General features: G+C 35.5%; 1 protein-coding gene across 2 annotated transcripts in view; it reads right to left on the bottom strand.

The window, feature by feature from the left end:
• Window positions 1-480: 480 nt before the first annotated feature.
• Window positions 481-24,471, bottom strand: part of EPS15 (epidermal growth factor receptor pathway substrate 15) — a 150,592-nt gene continuing 126,601 nt past the window's right edge. Inside the window, exons 22-25 of one of the 2 annotated variants that reach the window (XM_046005776.1) lie at window positions 10,401-10,477; window positions 8,916-9,078; window positions 4,953-5,146; window positions 481-2,940 (exon numbers count right to left, since the gene is read on the bottom strand). In XM_046005776.1, coding sequence (XP_045861732.1) covers window positions 2,794-2,940; window positions 4,953-5,146; window positions 8,916-9,078; window positions 10,401-10,477 — 581 coding nt within the window. In that variant the 3' untranslated portion in view covers window positions 481-2,793. The remainder of the gene's footprint in view (window positions 2,941-4,952; window positions 5,147-8,915; window positions 9,079-10,400; window positions 10,478-24,471) is intronic. The other variant, XM_046005784.1, reaches the window with a different exon arrangement.

Here is a 24,471-nt window from a genome sequence, read left to right as displayed (position 1 = left end):
GTAACATGGCAGACTTTGCTTAATTAAAATATGTAATATTAAGAAGCTGCCAAAGTCAAATCCTTCAGAATGATCCTATGAGTTAAGTATTATTATATTCACTAGATGACAAAAATGAGGCTAAGGGACGTTAAGTAAGTTTCTCAAAGTCATCTTTCTCAAAAATGGTAGACTAAGGATTCTATCCCAGGACTGTAAAGAATTTTTTATACTAGGGTGCCCTCCCAGGATCCATGTCATAAATCCCCACTCAACAAATATATACAAACCATCTGTTTCAGGCACTGTCTCTATGCATATACATTTTCCATCTTTCTTTCACAGAAACGGGACATGGTAACTAAAAGCAACAGTTAACATTTATTGAGTATTCTACACCAGGCACTGCCTCAAGCTGTTTACCCATATTAATCTGTGCTGACAGTATAGCTACCCTTTCTTGGACACAGCATGGACACAACAGAGAACTGCAAAACTCCATTTCAAATAGAATGTATGGATAGTATGCTTTATTATTACTTAAAGTTTATTGTTCTCATAATTACAGGCTATAATTTAGAAGTCTGAAACAGAAAATTCTATAAAGAGAGCCCAACAAAACTTGAACAAGTGTGTAGAAGGTGATTAAAACTTTGTGCCACGGAGCTCTCAGGAATACTTGTCTGTCCTTTGAAAGCATAGGCTCTGCAGCCAGAGTCAACAAAGTAAAATGTAATCACAAAGGACTCTAAAACACTCATCCTACACAAGTGAGCATGGAGAGAGATTTATATAATATATACATACTTTAATATTATATTGGTCCAGAGTATACATATTTTAACAAAAGATAAGAATCTGTGTAATCCAGTTAAACATACATAAGATTAGGATACACTTATTACATTGAAGATGGGTGTTTATAAGTTACAGATATTTAATATTTTCCAGAGTGGTTTTTTAATTAAAAAAAAAATTTTAAAAGCATTTCAAACATCTGTTCATTTTCCCAGTGCAAGAGAAGGCTATTCAAGTCAACTTACCTTTATCCTGAAGTGTAGGGGAAGGGAAAAAAAAAAAAAAACCCAAAATGACTTCCTATCACAGCTCCCAACACTACCTTCTCAATAAACTTTCAGCAGTCTATCAGTAGGCCACTGGATTAGTTTATCAAAATTAAAGCCTTATGATTATGATTCAGCCCTTGCTTCATATGTATGACTTTTATGCTGAAATGTTTCAATTTATAAAAGTAGAAAAAGTTAGCTGTGCAAGAACATGGTGTTAAGTTTGCTTTAAACTGCAGCAGTCCAACTGTGTGTGGAGAGAGAAAAAAAGCACCATTTCAAGATTAAATGAATTGGGTATTTTGGAATTTATTCATAGGCTAGGTAGTAAGTTACTCTGATTAACGCAGACCAATACCACCTTGGCTTGGTAACCACAAAGACTTTTAATTAGTGTGTAGGTGCATTTTTCTTTATCTTGGTATTCAATACATTACCTAAGTCAGTAACTGATGTTAAAAGAAAACTAAGGTTATTCCACAGTTTACAGCCTACATCACAGTCTATTTCAAATTCAGCTTGCCTGCTAGCTCAGTTTCACAGGGGACAGGCTTTTAACACATGAAGAACTTTGACAATTTGATAGGTCTCTTCTCTCTCAATTAAAAAACAACAACAAGATTTTCTCGCTAGCCCACCAATTTTCTAGGCAAAAACCAGGAAGAGAATAAACTATTTTAAACCACAAAGATGGACAAAAAGCAATTAATATGATTTAATACATGTCACTTTTCCCATCTGTATTCAGTGAAAGTTTTTACATTTCAAGTAAGTGAGCCTTCATTAAAGAAAACAAAAATATATATATACAAAAGTTCAAAGTACCTTCCAGTTCTCACATGCTAAAATTTCTTCTGCAAAGTACAAAAATAAACCTACCATGAACTAAAGGGGACAGTGCCATAGCAATGGCAGAATGGCTGCCATGTTAGATTTTTGCTTACCTTACACTGCTAGGTGTATTTTAAGTGATACATTTTCTCCACTGTCTAGCACTCAAAATTATAAACAGCTATCTGTTCATCTAAAATTCTTTAAATCCACAGAAATTTTTTTAAAAATGTATTTCACACATGAGGCTTTAACACTTTTATTTAGGAAAAGATTGAGTCTGAAGCTATAATGGTTCAAACTTAAAGCATCCCTTCTTCAACAGTGGAGTCAATTTATGCAAAGCATTTTTTCTTATCTATAAAAAAACTGAACAGTATTTTAACTATAAGGAAATACAAACGTATGCTTTAAACTAGCCAATTTGCACTATCATAAAAGAAATAGGATGTTCTTTCCCTTCCCCTCCCTTGACCATTCAAATCAAAGAATACGGCAAACTTTAAGAAACCCACCGGCTATCATCAGATTTAACTACAGAACACAGGTAGCACAGGGATGAACTATTTCTCTATATTCCAGAAGGCAGAAGTTGGGCACTCTAGCTTTACAAGTAAAAGTAGCATAGGCAGGCAAAAGCTCACAGTAAATGCACATCAGAACAGGAGCCTAGGTGAAGTTGTCTGACTGGGTTACTGCTTTTATAGGGGCCAGGGTCGGGGGGAGGGCAGGAAGACAAATCTGAAATGGAGTAAGAAACAAACAAAAAAAACCAAAAACAAACTTTTGTCACATTTACAGGAATCTCAAACCTTTTGTATTCCCATGCTCATAGGTAGTTTTGATACACACTGTAAAGAGCTTCAGTATTTAGGAAGAAGAATATTGGATGGTTGACAAAGGACAGGAGAATTCTTCATGCTTCTGATATCTCCGATTTGCTGAGTGCGATAGCCAGTTCTAAGTCTTCCTGTTCTTGCTGATTGAGTCGGGCAAGCCTCTGCTCTTCCTCTCTCTCACTTTCCCTCTTGGCCCATTCAATCATATCTTCTTCAGAGGGATACTGTTATTTAAAAGACAGACGAACAAATAAGTAGGTTAATGAGTAAAACAAAAAGAAAAGAAGGAAAACAGTCATTACAAAGAACATTCACTACTTGTTTCACCTATAGGACTTTGGAAATAGCCTTATTTGTTACTTGTTAATATTTTTTTCCTGAAAACACATTTAGTTTTACCAGTTATTAAATGTGGTCTAATTTGAAAAATTATTACAGTCTACTGATAGAATGTTTAAAAACTAAACATTAAATCACTTTTAAAAAGTAGAAATACTTAAGGTGAATTAGGATATTTACAAATGGGAGGGCTAACCTTTTAATCTAATGCAAAACATTTATTACTTCAACTTCAGGAGCATCCTCACATGATCAATCATTTCAACTTAATCCCACGGGTGATTTCCTACCTTATCCTTGCTCTCAGGTACAGAAAAATTATGTAGCAAAGAATATGCTGATTTTGCTAAACATAAAACAAGTAGTACTGGGTATAATAAATAAGATGTGGATCAAATTATTTTTTAATGCATTGTAAAGGTTTCTGCAGGCACTGAGAACTTTTTGACTTGATCTAAAAAAAACCATACACTTAACACTAATAACTTAAACCTTAACATTAGGTCAGGGAAATATTTTTGTCTACCTAAAACAGCAACGTTGAGAGATACTAAATAAAAAAATTTTACTTGGACCCAAAAAAAAAAAAAAAAATTTTACTTGGTTTGAAGTCCTATCATATCGAGGAATACCACAATGGGATGAAATTTTAAAAAACTGTCAAGCTTTTTGAAAATGGTAGTTTTCCCCTAGTGAATCAGAGGGACTTTAAAACTTACAATACTTAACAAAACTTTCATAAGGAAGGCAGGCAGGCAGGCATTTTTATTATGAGCTGCTTTATGTTATACCATGCTGAAATTCTGAAGTATGAAATAAGCAAAATGCCTCTGCTATAGTTCAAGACATGCCAATGAGATTTTGACTTGCTAAAATCATATTTAAGATATTAAGTGCCATAGCCAGAAGGTTTTTATATTAAGAGGATTATAATCACCCAAAGGATTATAATCACCCAATTTGGATTCTTGCTTGAAATAACTCAAACTCTAGCTAACAAAAGTTAAGTCAGTATAATTCTGACCCTCCATTTTCCCACATTCAAAATATTGATTCCTATTCTGCTTTGTCATATTCATAAGAATGGAACTTAGAGTACAGACTCAAAAGGTAGAAAAAAAATTAAATAAATAAATAAATAACTTCATTTTTTATCTACATAATGATGGAATATATATTGTTGCATTCTGTGCTCTGATTTGGCCCTATCTATGTATCATCACAGCATCTTTCCATTGTTTTTACCGGTGTGCCTATTTTAGTCAGCTCTGGGAGAATGCAGAGTAAATATGGAAGGTTAGTGAATTAGAACTGTCCAAATAATTAAAGACTGTTTAGCTCTTGACAACTGCATTTACTTCATAAAATCGACATTTACATTTTTAAAACGCTGTTATATGAAAACCAGAGTTTCACGTTCTAGTCAAAGAATCCCTGGCTTTATCCCCTCATATAATAGTTGCTGACAGGTCTCCAGAAACCATCAAAACTATACACAAACACACAGACACAATTACAAATACACAAGCTCATTATTGCCATTATTCCTCCAGTGGGCAGACAGCGAATGACTCTCTAATGGACCATTATCCAAAATAATTTGCAAATTTTATTTATATTGTTTAACAAGACTAAGAGAAGGGTTTGCAAAAACAACTGGTATATACCACAAGGACTAAGACTACTAAAATTATTTGTGCAACGGAACAATGTTAGAACCATCAAAACAGAATCAAACAGGAATTTTGTTTGGGGGAGGAATATAGATCATTTTTAGTATGCTGGTAAATTTAGTTGAAATGATGCAAATGTGGCAGACTCCAAAGTAATCACTGAAAACTCTTTAAACTGTAAATGGAAAGATATTTCCCCCAAACAGCCCACTCACAGTACTTACAGCACTGAAGTTAGCAAAATTGCTTGGGTCAGCCTCTTTATTGGTAGTGGTAGTGGTAGTAGTAGTAGAAGTGAATGAATCACAAAACATATCAGGATCTTTTTCTCTGGGGCTATCATTGTCTGGGAAAGGCTGAAATGGATCATTCAGTTTAAAAGGATCAGAAGAATCCAATTTGTTGATGGGTCTTTTCCCTGGATCAAAATCATTACAATTAACTCAACCAGCAAATACGGCAAACAAACACACAAGAAGATGAACACAGAGAGCATTAAAGACCTGGGGGTGGAGGAATGGAGGTAAGTGCCTAAAATATACATTCTTAGTATGGTCTTAAACAACTACCCCCATAGTCTGTCCTCAAATTTTTCACACACAACCTCTCAAATATATTCCAGCTCTATGTACCTAAATGGGGGAAAAGGGGAAGGGAATGGGCCAGGAATCATCTTTTTGCCCAGACTGTAAACCTTGTCTTCCCCAAAGCAGTGTGTTCCCAAAGAGAGGGAGAGGAAAGGATCAAACAGGATGAGGATGACAAAAAATAAAGACAAAAATGGCCCCTGCTGTTGGTAACCTCAGCCTGATACAGCTGCCCACTAGTGGCAGTAAGGGCAAATGACCTTTGAAAAATGACCATATTCTTCTGATTTTTTTCTCTAGATCTATACATAATACCTGGGAACACGATTAAGAATTACCTTGGAAAGCCTCGCCTACTTTTTGCCATCTACAATATTTCAAATTGAAGAATAAAGAGAATGTTTTGAAGTCTGGGGCCTAAATCTTTGTGGTTGTGGATAAACTCATCTTTGACCAAACAACAGTGTATCATTGCTGAACTCACCACCATTTTCAAACAAGTTCTCCAAATTTAAAGTCTTAACTTAGTACTTCTCAAGAGGAAATGATTAATATAGGTGTTAATATATTTTCAAATATGCATTTTTCCTAAAATGTGTTAAACTGGTAATAGCAATCGTTAACAGTCTTTCCATGAGTGTAGCAGCTTATAAAAGATGTTCATATCTCAAGCACTGGGTGGCTCAGTCGGTTAAGCAGCTGCCTTTGACTCAGGTCATGATCCCAGGGTCCTGGGATTGAGCCCCACATCTGGCTCCCTGCTCAGCAGGGAGCCTGCTTCTCCCTCTTCCTCTGTCTACTGCTCTGCCTACTTGTGCTGTCAAATAAATAAAATCTTTTAAAAAAATGTTCATATCTCATATCTTCTTGGATTTTTCCAACATTCCTGGGAAGGAAGGCAAATTTAAGAGTTACTGCCAGCATCTAACAGCGCAGATAGCTGAGGCCCAGACATATGAAATTACACACTCAAGATCACGGAGCTAGTCTGAGGACATCCAGAATTAGCACCCACATCTTTAAGCTCCCAGTCCAGTGCTTTCTCTGACAAATCATCCTTTTTTCTTTAATACTTCTATAGTTATATATACTCACTTTGATGAAGATCCTTAGATTTCGTCAATGCACCAGTATATTATTTTACTTAGGATTATAAAATAACTTCACTATTGTCATCACACAGGTATAGAACTTAAATGAGCAAACTGACTCATTTTTTTAAAAATTTAATGCCAGTATAATTAACATACAGTGTTATATTAGTTCCAGATGTATTAGTTCCACTGTACATTACTCAGTGCTCAACATGTAAGTGTAACTCTTAATACCTTTCATCTATTTCACCCATCCTCCACTCACCTCCCTTCTGGTAGCCACCAGTTTATTTTCTATAGTTAAAGATCTGTTTTTTGGTTTGGTTTGTCTCTTTCTTTCTTCATCCATTCGTTTTGTTTCTTAATTTCCACATGAGTGGAATCATATAGTATTCATCTTTCTCTGACTTATTTCACTTAGCATTATACTCTCTAGATCCAACCATGTTATTGTAAATGGCAAGATCTCACTCTTTTTAAAGGCCGAGTAATATTCCATTCTGTGAACACACACCCCCATCCCCACACACCCCATTCATCAACTGATGGATACTTACCTGGGTTGCTTTCACAATTTGGCTGTTGTAAATAATATTGCTATAAACATCGGGTACATGTACCCCTTTGAATTAATGTTTTTGTATTCTTTGGGTAAATACCCAGTAGTGAGACTGCTGGATCCTAGGACAGTTCTATTTTTAAATTTCTGAGGAAACTCCATACTGTTTTCCAGACTGGCCACACCAGTATGGCCAATGAGTCTGCATTTTTGCCACCAGTGTATGAGGGTTCCTTTTTCCCTATAACCTCACCAACACTTGTTTTTTCTTGTGTTTTTAATTTCAGCCATTCTGACAGGTGTGAGGTATTATTTCATTGTAGTTTTGATTTGCATTTCCCTGATGATAAGTAACACTGAGTATCTTTTCATGTGTCTGTTGTTCATTTGTATGCTTTTTTTTCTCCAATTTATTTCTTTTCAGTGTTCCAGCATTCATTGTTTATGCACCACACCCAGTGCTCCATGCAATATGCGCCCTCCATAGTACCTACTGCCAGGCTCACCCCTCCCTTCCAAAACCCTCAGTTTGTTTCTCTGAGTCCACAGACTCTCATGGTTTGTCTCTCCCTCTGATCTCCCCCAACTCACTTCTCCACTCCATCTCCCAGTGTCCTCCATGTTTTTCCTTATGCTCCACAAGTGAAACCATATGATAATTAACTCTCTCTGTTTAACTTATTTCACTCAGCATGTATGCTTTTTGAGAAAAGTCCATTCATGTCTTGTGCCCATTTTTTAGTTGGATTGATTGTTGGCTCATCTGTTTTTTTAATATATTCTGACAGCCATAGCCTCCAGCAATATATGATATAGGCTACTTTTCCTTGAAAGATAGAAGTCACTTAATTTGTTTACCTGATTTTTCAAAAGATAACTGAGTATTAACAATTGTATACTTTATGTAAAAAAAGAGAAAAATTATCTGCCCAAAAAATACCACAGGGAGGTTATTATGAAAGGCAAGCATAAAAGTCCGTAACTACTGTGGCTAAAAATTTACCAGGAATGACAGATTATTATTAAAATAACCATGTACCAGATGTATCTTCTCACGTAACAGCTTAGCAACACTATCCCTACTCAGGGAATTGCCTTGTTAGCCACTTCTCATGAACTTTAATACCTTTGTTAAAAGCAAAACACTAAAAACATTAAGAATTTGTTCCTAGACCAGGAACCTGGGTGGCTCAGTGGTTTAAGCCTCTGCCTTCGGCTCAGGTCATGATCTCAGGGTCCTGGGATGGAGCCCCGCATCGGGCTCTCTGCTCAGCAGGGAGCCTGCTTCCCCTTCTCTCTCTGCCTGCCTCTCTGCCTACTTGTGATCTCTCTCTCTCTCTCAAATAAATAAATAAATAAATCTTTAAAAAAAAAAAAATTTGTTCCTAGACCAAAAAAAATAAAAAAGACTTTCATAAAATAAAGGAGTCTCTTATTAAGTGAAGTAAAATATTATTTTCCTTCAAGAAAAATACTTTCTTTTAAATTGCTATGTTGCTGAATTCTGGATACAAAAAGGTCACAAAGGATTTAAGGAAGACTTCACCTTAGTCAGGAAAAGAATGGACTTCAAATTAATCTTTTCTTATAGAAATTAATTAAAGCAACAAGGTGAAGGAAACTGTGTGTAAATGGTAATCAATGAGTTTCCAGAAAGCAAGCCATATTTCACTGATACTGTCCTCTTTCCATTTACTGCCTCTCCAAAATGATTTAAAAAGAAATGAGCTGTTGTCAGAAAAGTGGTTCACGTTACACATGCTGGTCTTTTAGGCACATGTCTATTATTCAGTACTGTCCGAACAGATGACCACAGCAGGCTTCTGCCATGTTTTTTGGCTTGTTTTGTTTAGAGCCCTTTATTTAAGTCTGTAAGGCTCACACCAGTATTTTTCAGAAAGAGAAAAAGCATCTCAGTTGATTTAGGAAAGATACCAACTCTCATACCAGGTGGTGGTGGGCAGGGTCTTGTTGGAGTTCCAATCTTTGGGGGCAGTGCTGGGGGTACATCTTCACTTCTGACCGATGTTTCCTCAAGCACATTTTTTTTAATGACCACATTGTTGACAGAGCTTGATGTGTCTGAACTAAAAGGATCTTCGTTGTTGACCTTTGTTTAAAAGAAATATGTACACATAGTTATATAAATTATACCAACGAAAGTATGTATGGCTGTGTAACATTTAGAACAAAGATCTTTAGTATTATGCAGCTTTATTTATTTCAATTCCAAGAGCACTAACATGTTAACCTTTGTATTTGGGGCCCAAAGGGAGAAATTTTTTTAAAAACTGTTCCATATGAGTAGTGATTATAACATCACTACTTATTAATAAGCAACAGATCATACAAAAACAAGTCAACTCTGGATTAAAAGTTTTTCAAGCTTTAGGCAATACAAAGCCACCTGAGGTCCATATGTTTTTCCTCAAATGAGTATCTGATCCATATGATAATCAAAGAAGAAAAATACTGATTCCACCATTCTCAATTCACTTAAATATAGGAAAGATTTAATACTAATGACAAAGAAAATGGCATCTTGAAAATATTGAAGACAACGTGAAAGAAAGTCAATTTTTAAAAGCAAATTAATCCCATGGAATAACAAGTCTTAACGTGGGTCTGAAGACTCTGCCTTTCTAATAATGAAGGATTCACTTTTCTATAATGAATCAGAAATCATGATTTTAGATCTTAGGCCAGCTAGTATTTCTCTACAGCACTAGTTACTTTGTGGGCTGGACATAATTCTGTGTTGTGGGGAGCTGGATACTGTGTTTAACAGCACTCCTGGTCTCTATCTACTAGATATGAATAGCCCCCCTTCCCAGTTGTGACAACCAAAAATGTCTTCAGACAATGCCAAATAACAGAGGGCAAAGGTGGAGGGGGAAATAACATCCAGTTGAGAACAGAAGACATAGACAATTTCACATATACTCTAATTTTACTCTTTTGGTCTAAATCAATCCTACAGCTACACTGGAAAATAGATAGCGGGCATATAGAACTTGACTACGTGTATTAATAGTCTTAACACTAACCCTAACAGCCTCAGAACATAAAATGAAGTAATCAATGCAGAGAAGATGGCATGAACGCCCAAATTTTACATCTACTGACCCAGATAGTCAACAGAGGATAAATTAGTTCAACTGGAAGAAGTATGTTTAAAAAGGCAGAAGACTCTTAAAATGAAGTTGTTGAGCTAACCTGTCAGTAGAAAATTATAATTACCTCTACCATCACCATAGTCTTTATGTATAGAAATATATCTACTTTAATTACATCTTTTCTATCATTTCTATCTGAAATCAACAATGACATCAAGTTGAGAAGTCTGTGAAAGGGTTATATAATTGGAAGGAAGGGTTGCTCCATTGGTGAAACACAGAATATTTCGTCTTCCCACTAATCACTGCAGGTTACCTTTGACAATGTGCTGAAGTCAGCGAATCCATCTTCAAATGATTCACTTCCAAAAACAGAAGCAAAGGGATCTGTGGCTAAAAATGAATAAAGAAAATCCATGCAACATAGGACAGAAATACATCAAAATTTCATGTCCTTTTTTGATTGGTAACATTCAGACAGATGAAAAAGATCTAATCCTAAATATCAGTTCCTGAATTTATGACTTAAATCCATGAAGACCCATGAACAAATTGATACTTAGCCACCTCACGACACACATATACATTTTACATTCTTTTGTATAAATCAAATGATGAATTCTTTCAGATAAAAATGAGAAAATTAACTCTACGTTTAAGGCTTTGGAATATATGTCAAATAATACTGTTCCCCTGCACTGAAACTATTTCTAACAAAGTCATCAGGAAGTAAGAAAAGGTAGATTCCATTAACTCCACATTTCACACTTATCCTTCAGGGTGCATTTTAAATTCCACTTCATCCACAAAGCCTGGGAAAACCTCTAATTCCCACAGCAAGAAGTGATTTCTTTCTTCTTTGTGGCAGTAACTGCATTCTAGTTTGTACTATGGTTATCTGTGATTGATATATCACCATCACTAGACTGTGAAGTCCTTAAAAACACTGAGTAAAGCTTATCCAAGAAGAACAGTCAAAAACATTTCTTGAATATCAGATCTGAGAAAATAAGAAAATACAGTTCCCACACCCAAAATTTCAGATTCTAATGAGAGATATGTTAAAAAAAAAAAAACAATAATAAAATAATCTTAAATGTGCTATTAGAAAGGTATGAAAATTCTGTAGCAGGACTCACTAACTGGGAGAATCAGAAAAAGTATCAAAGAAACTATTCCATTTGAGCTAGGTCTTTTAAATAAGGAATAGATCCAGGTGGGAAAGATAAAGATATTCCAGGCAGAAGGAACAGTAGTTGCAAAAGTAATTCTTTAACTTGCTCCGGACAAGAAAAGTTATCTCTTCTATCATGCTGCACTTACCAAATGGATTACCATTTTTGGCTGGAATGAACGATCTACTTTGAGATAGGTTTCACCTATTTAGGCATAAAGGCTACCAATAAACAAAGAATGTTTATAGGAATTGTTACTTGATATAGAGAAATAGAAACAAAGGAAGAAAGGGAAAGAGAACTGCAAAAGATAGGGTCAGAAAGAGCAAAAAGGAACTGAAAATTATTCCTTGTTCTTCAAATCTTCATCTTTACATCAAACCAGTTTTAAAACTAAAGTGTGCCCATCTACCCATTTAAATATGTGAAGTGTGCCTTTACCTCTAAAAATCAGTATACCATGGACATAAACTGAAGAGGGGCAAGAAGGTATGTATTAGTTTTGCTTGCTCTGTCACCAAAACAGTCATGAGGTGGAGGAAGCAGGTAAAGAGGCTGTGAAGAAACAATGAAAATTAGTCCTTTAGAGATAGACCAACAACTCTGAGCCTGAAGAGGATGTTGAAAAGTCCAGAGTTAGAGGAAATTCTACAGCTTTAGCCATAAAAGATGCTTTTTTGTAACTACATATCTAAGTCCCACAGCCTAGTCATGGGTGTTGTTTCAGGCTTTCCTTCCTTTCTCCTGCTCTGTGCTGAGGCCCAGTCAGGGTGCAGATGCTCTCCTGGCTGGTAGAAAGGTACTGAGGGAAGAGGAGTTTGCTCCTTTCACAGGAGGGAACTAAAAATTCTGCTTCATGCTTTTTCTCTGCCACCGCTCTCATAGTAAGTCGTAACACTCATGGCAACGGTGTTGAATTAGGTCAAGTTTGACTGAAATGCTGTGAAGTATACACTATGAAAGACATTAATGAAATACATGACATTTATATACAAAGAATATGCTACTTGTACTTTCATTGGAGTTTTTCTACACTTTCTTCATCAGAATAAATGACTTACTCAGCACCAGTCCAAACACTGGGAAATGTGTCCTGAATAAATGACAAAGCACTTTTGCCCAAATGGGGGAATTAAGACTTTGGCAACAACCTCCTCAGATACTGACCATACTGATACAAAGTAAAGGCCTGTCCAGAGACTGGAAGGACTCACCGAGTATGAACTTTTCCAGATCATGTGCTGAGGATTTCCAGAAATATTCAGAGAGGAATCAGTACATGGCTTTCTTCCTCTTGATCACAAGGGTCTATGCACCATCAGAATAAGGTTTTAAAGCAAATATGATCTCACTGGCACCCTCTCCTCCCCAAGAATAAAGGCAATGAAGACTTCAGAAAATTAGATAAAAGCATAATTTAAAAAATCATCTGTAATTTCACTGTCAGAAATAACTCTCATCAATTTTTTTAGCATGCCTCTTTAACAGCTTTTTTCCTGGTATTTTTTTCCTTTAAAGCCACATTTTAGGCATATTACCTTTTATCCCCTTACCCTGATTTAATTCATAGCCTTCATCAGTACTTGACATATTACATATTTGTTTTTTGTTTATCTTTCCCATATAAACCCTATAAAGACAAGAACTTTGCTTTGTTCACTACTGTATCTTCAAAGGCCTAAAAAATGGTCTGGTAAATAGGATATGCTCATATTCTTTGAAAATATAGAGAGAAAAGGGGGACATAGGCGTCTGCTTATTAAGGATCTTCCCAACAGATATCATAATACATCTTAGCATAACCAGATGACCAACAAGGAATAAGGGAAACCAGTTTTAAGGCTCACAGAAAATAACCAAGAATAAGTATCTAACCAGAAAATCCTGGGAAAAGGAAGAAAGTTTTTTTTCTCCATGACCTATTCACAAGCCATCAGATAATCAAGTTCAAACTCATAGAAAACCTTTAAAAGATACTCATGAATAATCTGAGGCACTGGTCATTAATAGAGAATCCATTTTCTCAAGCTGGTCTCCAAATCATTCACTCACTCACCCACTGACCCACTCATCCACTCACATTTACTAAACATCAAGGCTAGGTACTAGGGATTTAGAGGAGAGTAAGACACAACACCTACCTTCAAGAACTCAGAGCTTACCTCAGTGATATATATGTATCACTATATAACTACATATAACTATATAATACATATAGCATATGTAACTGCTATACAGTAAGTATTAAAGTTCAAAGAGAGTAAAGGAAAAGCAACAGCTAGGTATACATGAAAGAGGCCAAGAAGACTTTCCAAAAAGGGTTTTACTTTCTTGTGGACAGAAAGGAGGTAAGAGGAGAGAGAGAAATATACACACTATACACAAATAAACAAATACACACCTGCTCATGCACACACATTTTTTCCAGGCAAAAAATAAGTGGCCTTGAAGAGACAATCACGGCCTATGGTTTGTGGAAAGAGAGAAAATTAGAGAAGAAACATGAAAGAAGGCAGAGGCTAAGAATAATAAAACATGAAGATTTGCATGCTTAGCCAGAGTCACTGCCTATAAAAATGAAGACCTGCTTGGCATTTTACTACCTCTAGAGTCAAAGATGCTCTGGGGAGACAACAAGTACCCCTCTGAATCCTCAGGATGTTATAAAGCTTTAATTAAGAGTTGGATAGATTCTGCATTTCCTCAGTTAGAAGTCAGTAAAGTTAGTAATATAATCCAAGCAAAAAATCTTCCGGCACCAGAACTAATCTCATCTATAATAAAGTAGAAAAATAACTTTTACAAGACAAAATAAAGTATATGTAGAAACTGCATAACTCACATTTGCTTTCTTTGGTATTTTTTTTTAGTCTGCAACGTGTTTACTCACAAAGAATAAAAACGCTAAAAATACCCTACTGTGAGTCAAAATATTAAAAATATCTGATGTTCTTCTATCTCTATCACAATCACTAAATTTCAGAAGCAGGAACGATTTATCTTTTTTTCTTTTTAATTATTTTTATTAACATATAATGTATTATTTGCCCCAGGGGTACAGGTCTATGAATCATCAGGCTTACACATTTCACAGCACTCACCATAGCACACACCCTCCCCAATGTCCACAACCCAGCCACCCTATCCCTATCTCCCCAACCCCCAGCGACCCTCAGTTTGTTTTTGTGAGATTAAGAGTCTCTTATGGTTTGTTTCCCTCTCGATCCCATCTTGGTTTTTTTCCTTCCCTACCCCTCACAACCTCCTGCCCTGCCTCTCAAATTCCTTATATCAGAGAGATCATACGGTAACTGTCTTTCTCTGATCAACTTATTTTGCTCAGCATAAATAAGCTCTATCCATGTCATTGCAAATGGCAAGATTTAATTTCTTTTGATGGCTGCATAGTATTCATAGCTTGGCTATTGTGGACATTGCTGCTATAAACATTTGGGTGCACGTGCCCCTTCAGATCACTACATTTGTATCTTTGGGGTAAATACTCAGTAGAGCAATTGCTGGGTCATAAGACAGCTCAACTTTTTCAAAAAGGAAAACCATTTTCCTTTTTGAGAAACCTCCATACTGTTTTCCAGAGTGGCTGCAACAGCTTGCATTCCTACCAACAGTACTGGAGGGTTCCCCTTTCTCCACATCCTCACCAACATCTGTCATTTCCGGACTTGTTAATTTTAGCCATTCTGATTGGTGTGAGGTGGTATCTCAGTGTGGTTTTAATTTGTATTTCCCTGATGCCCAGTGATGTGGAGCACTTTTTCATGTGTCTGGTTGGCCATGTGGATGCCTTCTTTGCAAAATTGTCTGTTCTTGTCTTCTGCCTATTTCTTGATTGGATTATTTGTTCTCTGGGTGTTGTGTTTGATAAGTTCTTTATAGATTTTGGATACTAGCCCTTATCTGATACGTCATTTGTGAATTATCTTCTCCCATTCTGTCAGCTGTCTTTTAGTTTTATTGACTGTTTCCTTTGTGTGCAAAAGCTTTTGATCTCGATTAAGTCCTAATAGTTCGTTTTTGCCCTTGTTTCCCTTGCCTTTGGCAACGTTTCTAGGAAGAAGTTACTGCAGCTGAGGTCGGAAGAGATTGCTGCCTGTGTTCTCCTCAAGGATTTTGATGGATTCCTGTCTCACACTGAGGTCTTCCATCCATTTTGAGTCTATTTTTGTGTGTGGTATACGGAAATGGTCCAATTTCATTTTTCTGCATGTGGCTGTCCAATTTTCCCAGCACCGTTTGTTGAAGAGACTGTCTTTTTACCATTGGACATTCTTTCCTGCTTTGTCAAAGATTAGTTGACCATAGAGTTGAGGGTCTATTTCTGGGCTCTCTATTCTGTTCCATTGATCTGTGTGTCTATTTTTGTGCCAGTACCATACTGCCTTGATGATTACAGCTTTGTAATAGAGCTTAAGTCTGGAATCATGATGTCACCAACTTTCGCTTTCTTTTTCGACATTCCTCTGGCTATTTGGGGTCTTTTCTGGTTCTATGTAAATTTTAGGATTATTTGTTCCATTTCTTTGAAAAACATTGATGGTATATTGATAGGGATTGCATTAAATGTGTAGACTGCTTTAGGTAGCATAGAAATTTTCACAACATTTATTCTTCCAATCCATGAGCATGGAACGTTTTTCCATTTCTTTGTGTCTTCCTCAATTTCTTTCATGAGTACTTCATAGTTTTCTGAGCACAGATTTTTTTGCCTCTTTGTTAGGTTTATTCCTAGGTATCTTACGGATTTGGGTGCAACTGTAAATGGCATCGACTCCTTAATTTCTTTTTCTTCTGTCTTGCTGTTGACATTTAAGAACAAAAATTTACCCTTAGGTTTTTAGTTTATTTTGAAAGCTTGTATTTCTCCTGTGGGATTAATCTTCCTTTTTTTTTTTCTGGATAACACTATTTCTTGGGGAAAAAGAAGAGGGATACAGGAGTATGAGTAAAGAGGGCAAAAGTCCTGGCTGTGACCTTGGCGGGGTAACGGCACCTCTCTGAGTCTCAGTCATTTCCAGATGTTGGGATTTTATTTTTAGTAAACTAAATAAATACATTAAAAACTAACATACATAGAGAAAAACAAGAACATACAGAGAACTGCTTAACTTAAAAAGAACTGAAACAAGAGTCCATCCTTCATTTCAGAAACAAAGGATTTAAAAACTGAAAAGAAGAAAAAATCATCTTAGACTGGAAAGAATTCCTTTCCAGGAAAAGAGTTGGCAACAATGATCATTTTCATTCTCGTTCTCATTCTCTTATATCCCTACTTGACTTGGAACTACTAAAAAGTATATTACAAGTAACATTAGTCAGGATTTAGAAACCATTAAACTAAAAAATAGTAGTAATAATAGTAACAGCAGCTACCATTTAACTGTGATAGGTACCACAATAAATACTTTAACATACATAATCTCATTTAATATATCCAACAAACCCATGAAGTATAATTATTGACCTCATTTTATTGTTTAGGAAATAGAGACTAAGAAAACCTAAGGAATTAGCAACTTTATCTAAGTTCGGGCTTTTGGCTTCAAGGACCCATGTCCTAATGATAACAACCTCTCTCTAGACTGTTTATGCTTCCATTCAATTAAAAATCTTAGGATAATGTAGCAGATTTGAGACAAATCATTTATTCATTTCTTCAGCATTCAACTGTTGAGACTCTGCTATGTCCCAGAAGCTCTGGGGTGGAAAAGTAAGGATACAGCTTAGGATGACCCAAAAATCTCTGCTTGGGCAACTAAGTAGATGGCAATGCTATTAACAGGGATGGGTTATTCAGAAGATGTTTAGTACTGCTTTCTATTTCATAAGGTGGACAACTTTACTTTCAGACATATACCTGTGACACATTAAGTAAAAGACCATTAAAATATATACATATAAATACAATATAGATAATATATTAAACATTACATTAACTAATATAAACAATATATAACTAAAAATTTATGCATACATATGTGTGGAACACAGGGATAGTGACTTAGATTTAAGGTTAGTAACATGATCAAATGTTAAGAAAGACAATTCTGGCAGTCATGTAGATCACAGTTTGGCAGGTAAAGAGAATGAAGGCAATTTAATATCACAGTCCAGATAAAACAAAATGAGGGTCCAAACAAAACTGAGTATAAGGAGGAACAATCAGGGTCTATTTGGGGGTAAAACAACAGGACCTGGCAATTTACTGGAGGTGAGGAATGGCAGAGAAGTCTAAGACGACTGGCTAACAGTATCATTAATACAGAAAGTAGATATACTAATACTTTAAAGGACAGACTAATTGGAAAAGAGGATTACTTCAATTTTAAGCACCACTGAGCTAAGGGGAAATATCCAGCAGGTAACTTGAAGGTACTGGAGGTTCAGGAGAGAGTTCAGCACTGGAAGACTAAACCTAGAAGTCATTAGGAAACAGGTTGTAAGTGAAGGCACAGAACTGGACACCACCACAATAAAAAGTGTGTACTGTGAGAAGAGCAGAAGGCTCTTCTTCTGTTTGTTATGTAGGCTAATTATAACTAAAAAGATAGCCTCCATTCTTCAGTTTTTCTCTAGGACATTAAGATTATTCTCTTGCTCCTGTTTTGAATAAAAGGAAATATCTGTCCCAGATACCTCCTGGGAGCAAGCTGTCCTGAGGAATCAGAAACCAGGGCAACAGGAAAAATCTTCTAGTCCATAATAGATCAGAAGTACTCAAATTACGGTCCAGAGACCCCGGAGGTCCCCACAACCTCTTTCGACCTTTTAAAAAGTCAAACTATTTTCCAAATATTAAGATGTTATTTATATTTCTTAACATGCTGATATTTGCAACAATGTAGATAAAAACTGCTAGTATCTTACAGTGAATCAAGGCAGTAGCACCAAACTGGTTGGTAAACAGTGTATTTTTCACCACCACAAACTTGCAGGGGGAAAAAAGGCCAGTTGTGCTTTAAAATGTCTGTCCTTGAGAATCAATAAAAATTATTAGTTTTAATAAATCATAACCCTTAGGTACACATTTTTTTAAAAGATTTATTCATTTATTTTAAAGAGAGAGAACACAAATAGGAAGCGCAGAAGGAGAGATAATCTCAAGCAGATTGCCCTAAGCGTGGAGCCCAATTCGGGGCTCAATTTCATGACCCTGAGGATCACGATCTGAGCCAAAACCAACAGTTGGATGCTTAACCGACTGAGCCACCCAGGTTCCTCTAGGTATACATCTTTTTAAAATTCTGAGTAACAAAATGGGAAATAACATACAAACCACTTCTGCTGAGTAATAAAGTATGATAGTTATCTGGAGGAAAAGCACTTGCATAATGGTGTGCAAAACAAAGTGGAATTAGCTGCTTTTTTCACAGGATGCCCTTTTTACTTGAAAGAAATATCATATAAACAATGGTTATTCAGATTTGGGTATTTGGCAACATTTCCTCCAAAACAGTCAGGTTGTCACTTAAAAGAAAACAACTGATAGTATTTGTTGCAGGTGATAAAAATTCAAGCTTTCAAGTAAAAACTGGAATCTTGGAAAGCTGTATCTGCCCCATAATCCTAACATTATACCAACACTTAAAGACTCTGGTAAGACAGATGGTGGTATTAATAAAAATAATTTTTAAAATATTTATAATGAAATGTGTCAGCATTTGGAAGATACATCTAATTCAGTGAACCAATACTTCCCAAATGATCAATGCAAATTACAAAGTAAGACACAGGTAAAAAATTCATTCATAGTCCAAGAAAAACCAATGGATTTTAATGTAAAAGAGCATGAAAAGGTCACTGATACGGTTTCATGTACCACATTGTAAGTAACTTTAAAGAAACTAATATAAGTTGAAAAATGGTATAGTATCAAAGAAGAATATCCACAATTACCTAAGAAGGTTATTGAAATATCTCTCCTTTTTCCAACTACATCTGTGTGAGAGCAGATCTTTTTCATTTCACATACTTCAAGCAAAACAATACAGTGCAGCAGCAGTAGATATAAGAATTCAACTATCTTCTATTAAGGCACATATTTAAAGAGCTTAACAAAAATGTATGAACAACGCTGCACTGTCACTATTTTTTTTTTTTTGTTTGGAGTTATTTTCTTAAAGAAATATGTTATTTATGTTAATATATAATGGGTTTATTATCATTGCTCTTTTTTCTTTTTTAAGATTTTATTTCTTTATTTGACAGAGAGAGAGACAGTGAGAAAGGAAAACACAAGCAGGGAAAGCAGGAGAGGGAGAAGCAGGCTTCCCGCAGAGCACGGAGCCAGATGTGAGGCTCGATCCCAGGACGCCGCGATCATGACCTGAGCCAAAGGCAGACGCTTAAAGACTGAGCCACCCAGGTGCCTCTTATCACTGCTTTTAAATGAATTAAAAAATTTTTAGTTTCTCAGTTTCAATTTCTAATATGGTGAATACTGATAGATATAACCCATATAAACAAAAGCTCTTTGAGGATCTTCATTCATTTTTAAAAATGTAAAGGGCTCCTCTGGCCAAAAGGCTACTATACTTGATGATTTCCAAAGTTACTGCTCGTGATTGTTTCAAATAACTCACTTCTTTCCTAATTATTTTTGTTGTTGTTGAAATAAGAGCAGAGTAACGCTGAAATCTGGAATTATCTCCGCCAACCCCCAAGAGTCTTTCATGGATTTTCTGTAAGTTTCTTACTAAAATGCTTTTTGTTTTTAACATTTTTCATCTGATTATATTCCCTATGCTCTTAGTACCCTTTATGAAATTTTGCGTTTCCAAGAATTTCTTTTTCTTTTTTTTTTACTTACATAGTAGATAAGGAAAGAGGCAGGATAACACAGAGGAAAACCAATGGGCATGGATGGAGATGCAAACTGATAAGTGGCTCTGGAGCTTAGCTTTACCTTTCATATATTAGGAAATCAGGCTTGATGATAGTTTTCAAATCTTAAGTGAAATTCCAATATATGAAACAAGTAAGTGGGACTTTAAAAATTAACACTAAAATCATTTTAAGATTTATTTATTTATTTGAGAGAGAGAGAGCACTTGGGAGAGGGGCAGAAGGAGAGAGAGAATCCTCAAGCAGACTCCCTACTGAACGTGAAACCCTACAAAGGGCTTGATCCCAAGACCCTGAGAGCATGCCCTGAGCTAAAACCAAGAGCCAGCTGCCCGACTGAGCCACCTAGGCACCCCAACTCTAAAATCATTCTATGTTCAAATTTATATCATTTACTTACAAAATGACAGTGAAAACAAAGCAATTCTGACTAACACAAATATTTAAAGTCAGGAGTTGAGCTTACTTCTGCAGCTAGTTTTAATTGCTCTATTTGAAAAACAATTCACCCAAAGAAGTAGTTATATGCATTTCTAACCCACTGCTTTTAAACCCACTGAGCCATCCAGGCACCCCTAGTTACATGCATTTCTAAACAAGAGACTTGCAATCTGAGTAGTTTAAAATAATTTTTATCCAGAGGTCTGCACAAAAACCACTTAACCTGATAGTACTTTAAAGCACCAATGCACTACCATGTTAACATGGTTTGTAACATTTATGAATGCATACATTTAATTAAATTGTTGCAGTTTTTAAAAATTCAAAGACACTAAAAAAACATGAAACAATAATTTGCAACTCTCTGAAGACCTCTCTGGAAGCTATTTTTGTGAAAAATAATATGATAGCATGTGTAAGATTCTTTCCAGCTCTACGAAAGGCAGCAATGTTAAGTCTGACAGAAAAAAAAATCTGTGGCATCACCTTACTACCATTTTTACATTATCAGGATTGGATGAGAAGATAAGGCAAAGGCACCATTAACAGAGTGACTAATAGAATGAGCTCTGAAATAAGACATGGATTGGACACTGAGCATGGCAACAATTACTATAGCCTTGGGCAAACTGCTTGACCTAAGTCTCATTTTCCTCATCCTTAAAATGAGAACGTATAGTACCTGTCTCTATAACCACTGTAAAGATTAAATGAGGAAAATGCAAAAATGAAGTTTGGATGACCTTATGTGTGTGGCTTTAATAAAAAAATGAAAAAGAATGTTCAGCTCTCTGGTATTTCTGAATTTGCGGAAGGTCTATATAACTCGGCCTCAGACACAACTAATATGTAGACCATCCAACTAAAAAGAGTTTTGGGGGAGTGCGTGGGTGTCCCAGTTGGCTGAGTGACTGACTCTTGGTTTCGGCTCAGGTCATGATCTCAGGGTCATGAGATTGAGTCCCACATTGGACTCCACTCAGCAGGGAGTCTGCCAGAACATTTTCTCCCTCTGGCCCTCCCCCAACTTGTGCATGTACATTTTCCTCCTTCAAATAAATAAATCTTTTTTAAGAGAGTTTTTGGTTCTAAGATTCTCATTCATATCAAGACATTAGCTAAATGGCAGATTAGGAAGATACAGATTCTCATTTGTATGTAAGGATAGTTCAACATATGAAAATCAATCAATATAATACATTCCATTAATAGAATAATGGAAGAAACCCACATGATCCTCTTAATTGAAGCAGAAAAAGTGCCAAAATTCAACAATCTTTCATGATAAAAACACTCAGCAAACTAGAAAAAGAAGAAACTACTTCAACATAATCAAGGCCATAGATGAAAAGCCAACAGTGAACATCCTGTTCAATGGTGAGAGACCGAAATTTTTTCTCTAAAATCAGTAACAAGACAATGACACCCACTTTCACTACTCCAATTCATCACAGAAGTTCTACCCAGTGCAACTAGGCAAGGAAAAAAAAAAAAAAGGCATCCAAATTGAAAGAAGTAAAATTATCTCTGTTGCATACAACATGATCTCACATGTAGAAAACCATAAAATACCACCAAAAAAAAAGCTGTTTAGAATAAACAGCAAAGTAGCAGGATACAAAATCAATGCACAAAAATCAGTAGCATGTCAATATATAACAATCAACAATCTGAAACGGAAATTAAGGTAACAACTTCACTGAAAATAGCATGAAAAAGAATAAAATACTCAAGAATTAACTTAACCAAGGAAGGCATGTAAGCTGACAACTATAAAACATTCTGAAAGAAATGAAAGAAGATACAATTAAATGGAAAGACAACCCGCTTCATGGATTGGAAAATGTTAAGATGTTAATACTAACCAAAGCAATCTACAGATTCAAAGCAATCCTTATCAAAATCCCAATGACATTTTTTTACAGAAATAGAAAATTCACACTAAAATTCAAATGGAATATCAAGGGAATTGGAATAGCCAAAACACTCTTGAAAAAGAGTAACAAAGTTACAGGTATCAAACTTACTGATTTCAAAACTTATTACGAAGTTACAGTAACCAAGCAGTATGGTACTGGCACAAAGATAGACATTTACACCAGTGGACTAGAACAGAGTCCAGAAATAAACACTTGCGTATATAGTCAAATGATTTTCTACAAGGATGCCAAGACCACTCAATGGGGAAAGGTTAAGTCCTTTCAATAAACAGTGTGAGAAAACTGAAAATACCCTCTTAAAAGAATGAAACTGGACTCTTACTTTACCTTACAACAAATATAAAAATTAACTCAAAATGCATCAAAGAACTAAATGCAAGATCTAAAGCTATAAAATTTTTAGAAGAAGAAAACACAGGGAAAACCCTCATGACATTGGACTTAGCTACACTTTCTTAAAATGACACTAAACACATAAGCAACAAAAGAAAAAGTAGATAAACTGGATTTGTGATGGTTGCACAACAAAAGCTACCTTCTGCTTTGAAACCATTCATGACTTACCCTAAATGGAGGTGATCTCCCTTTCCTTTAAATTTGTGCAGCTTTAATGAACTTCCATGGCACTTAGCATTCCAGTCAAGAGTTAATTACAGCTGACCCTCGAACAACATGGGTATGGAGTGTGTGGAGTCATTTATATGCAGATTTTTCTCAATAAATGCAGCACCATACTATCAATGTATTTTCCTTATGATTTTCTCAACACTGTTTTCTCTAGCTTACCTTATTGTTAAGAATACATATAACATACAAAATATGTGTTAATGACTGTTTACGTTATTGGTAAGGCTTCCAGTCAACATCAGGATATTAGTAAAAGTTGTGGGGAATCAACGGTTATACGCAGATAAGCAACAGCATGTTGGGGGAGGGACAGCATCCCTAACCCCCATATTGTTCAAGGGTCACCTGTATAAATATTTTAATTTTTCATTTTATTTTCTTAGCTTATCCTTTCTAATCATACATTACCCCTAGCTATATATTAATTCATCAGCTCAATAATGAGAGTCTAAAAAAAGTACATATATTTTAAAACTACATTAATTTAACCACTGTTTCTACAATAAGCCTTTTAGAAATCTTATTTGCTGTTAATTCTAAGTTTTGGTTTAAATCAATACCCAGCACTACGTTAAATCTGGTTTTCTACATATCTGCTTTTTATATTCAATTCCTTTTGTTACTCATATTGGAAGTTAAATTTCAACCTGAAAACAACTCACACTGCTAAATCTCATCTTGTTTTAATTTGTACAATACTAGAAATTTAAATTGTGAGGACATTTCTACAAATCTTTCTCTATGCTCATAATCTTCAACTTATCATATCAGCAAATTTGTGTACTGAATAACTTACCCTATTTACATCTGGAAAAATAAGGAGTCCTATTATCAGCATGATACCTGAGATATTCACATGTTTGAGTCCACTTCCCTCTGATTCCCTGCTCTCCCACACAATAGTTGGTCTGTTTTATTTTTAAATGAACAGTGAGAAAGCTGCAGAAACTTTTAGACTCTGTCAGACTTTGGCTTGAATTTCAGCTTCAACTGGTTCAAATCTAGTAAACTGTATAATCTTGATAAGTTACTTAAAGTTCCTGTCCTCAGTTTTCTGATCTTTAAAATGGAAATATTACTTAAAAAGATAAATGGAAAATTAACTGCCACAAATAAAGCCTGAAGACTGGATGCTAGAGTAAACATTTCCATTTTCTCTGTGTTATTAAAAGATCTCACCCACTATTTGTAAAGCTATCATTATTACCTACTGGAAGCAATCTATAAGTTTAGGCCAAGATCTGTAAGAATCATTGCTGAGTGTCAAAATGCCAAACACTGCCTTTTAACAAGGAAAAAAAAATTTTTTATTGGCTTTACTGGCTAGAGTACATATTCTAGT

This window comes from Meles meles, chromosome 1 (assembly GCF_922984935.1).
Source record: "Meles meles chromosome 1, mMelMel3.1 paternal haplotype, whole genome shotgun sequence".
In the NCBI taxonomy this organism is placed as follows: Eukaryota; Metazoa; Chordata; class Mammalia; order Carnivora; family Mustelidae; genus Meles; species Meles meles.
This window is presented reverse-complemented; position numbering and strand designations above follow the sequence as displayed.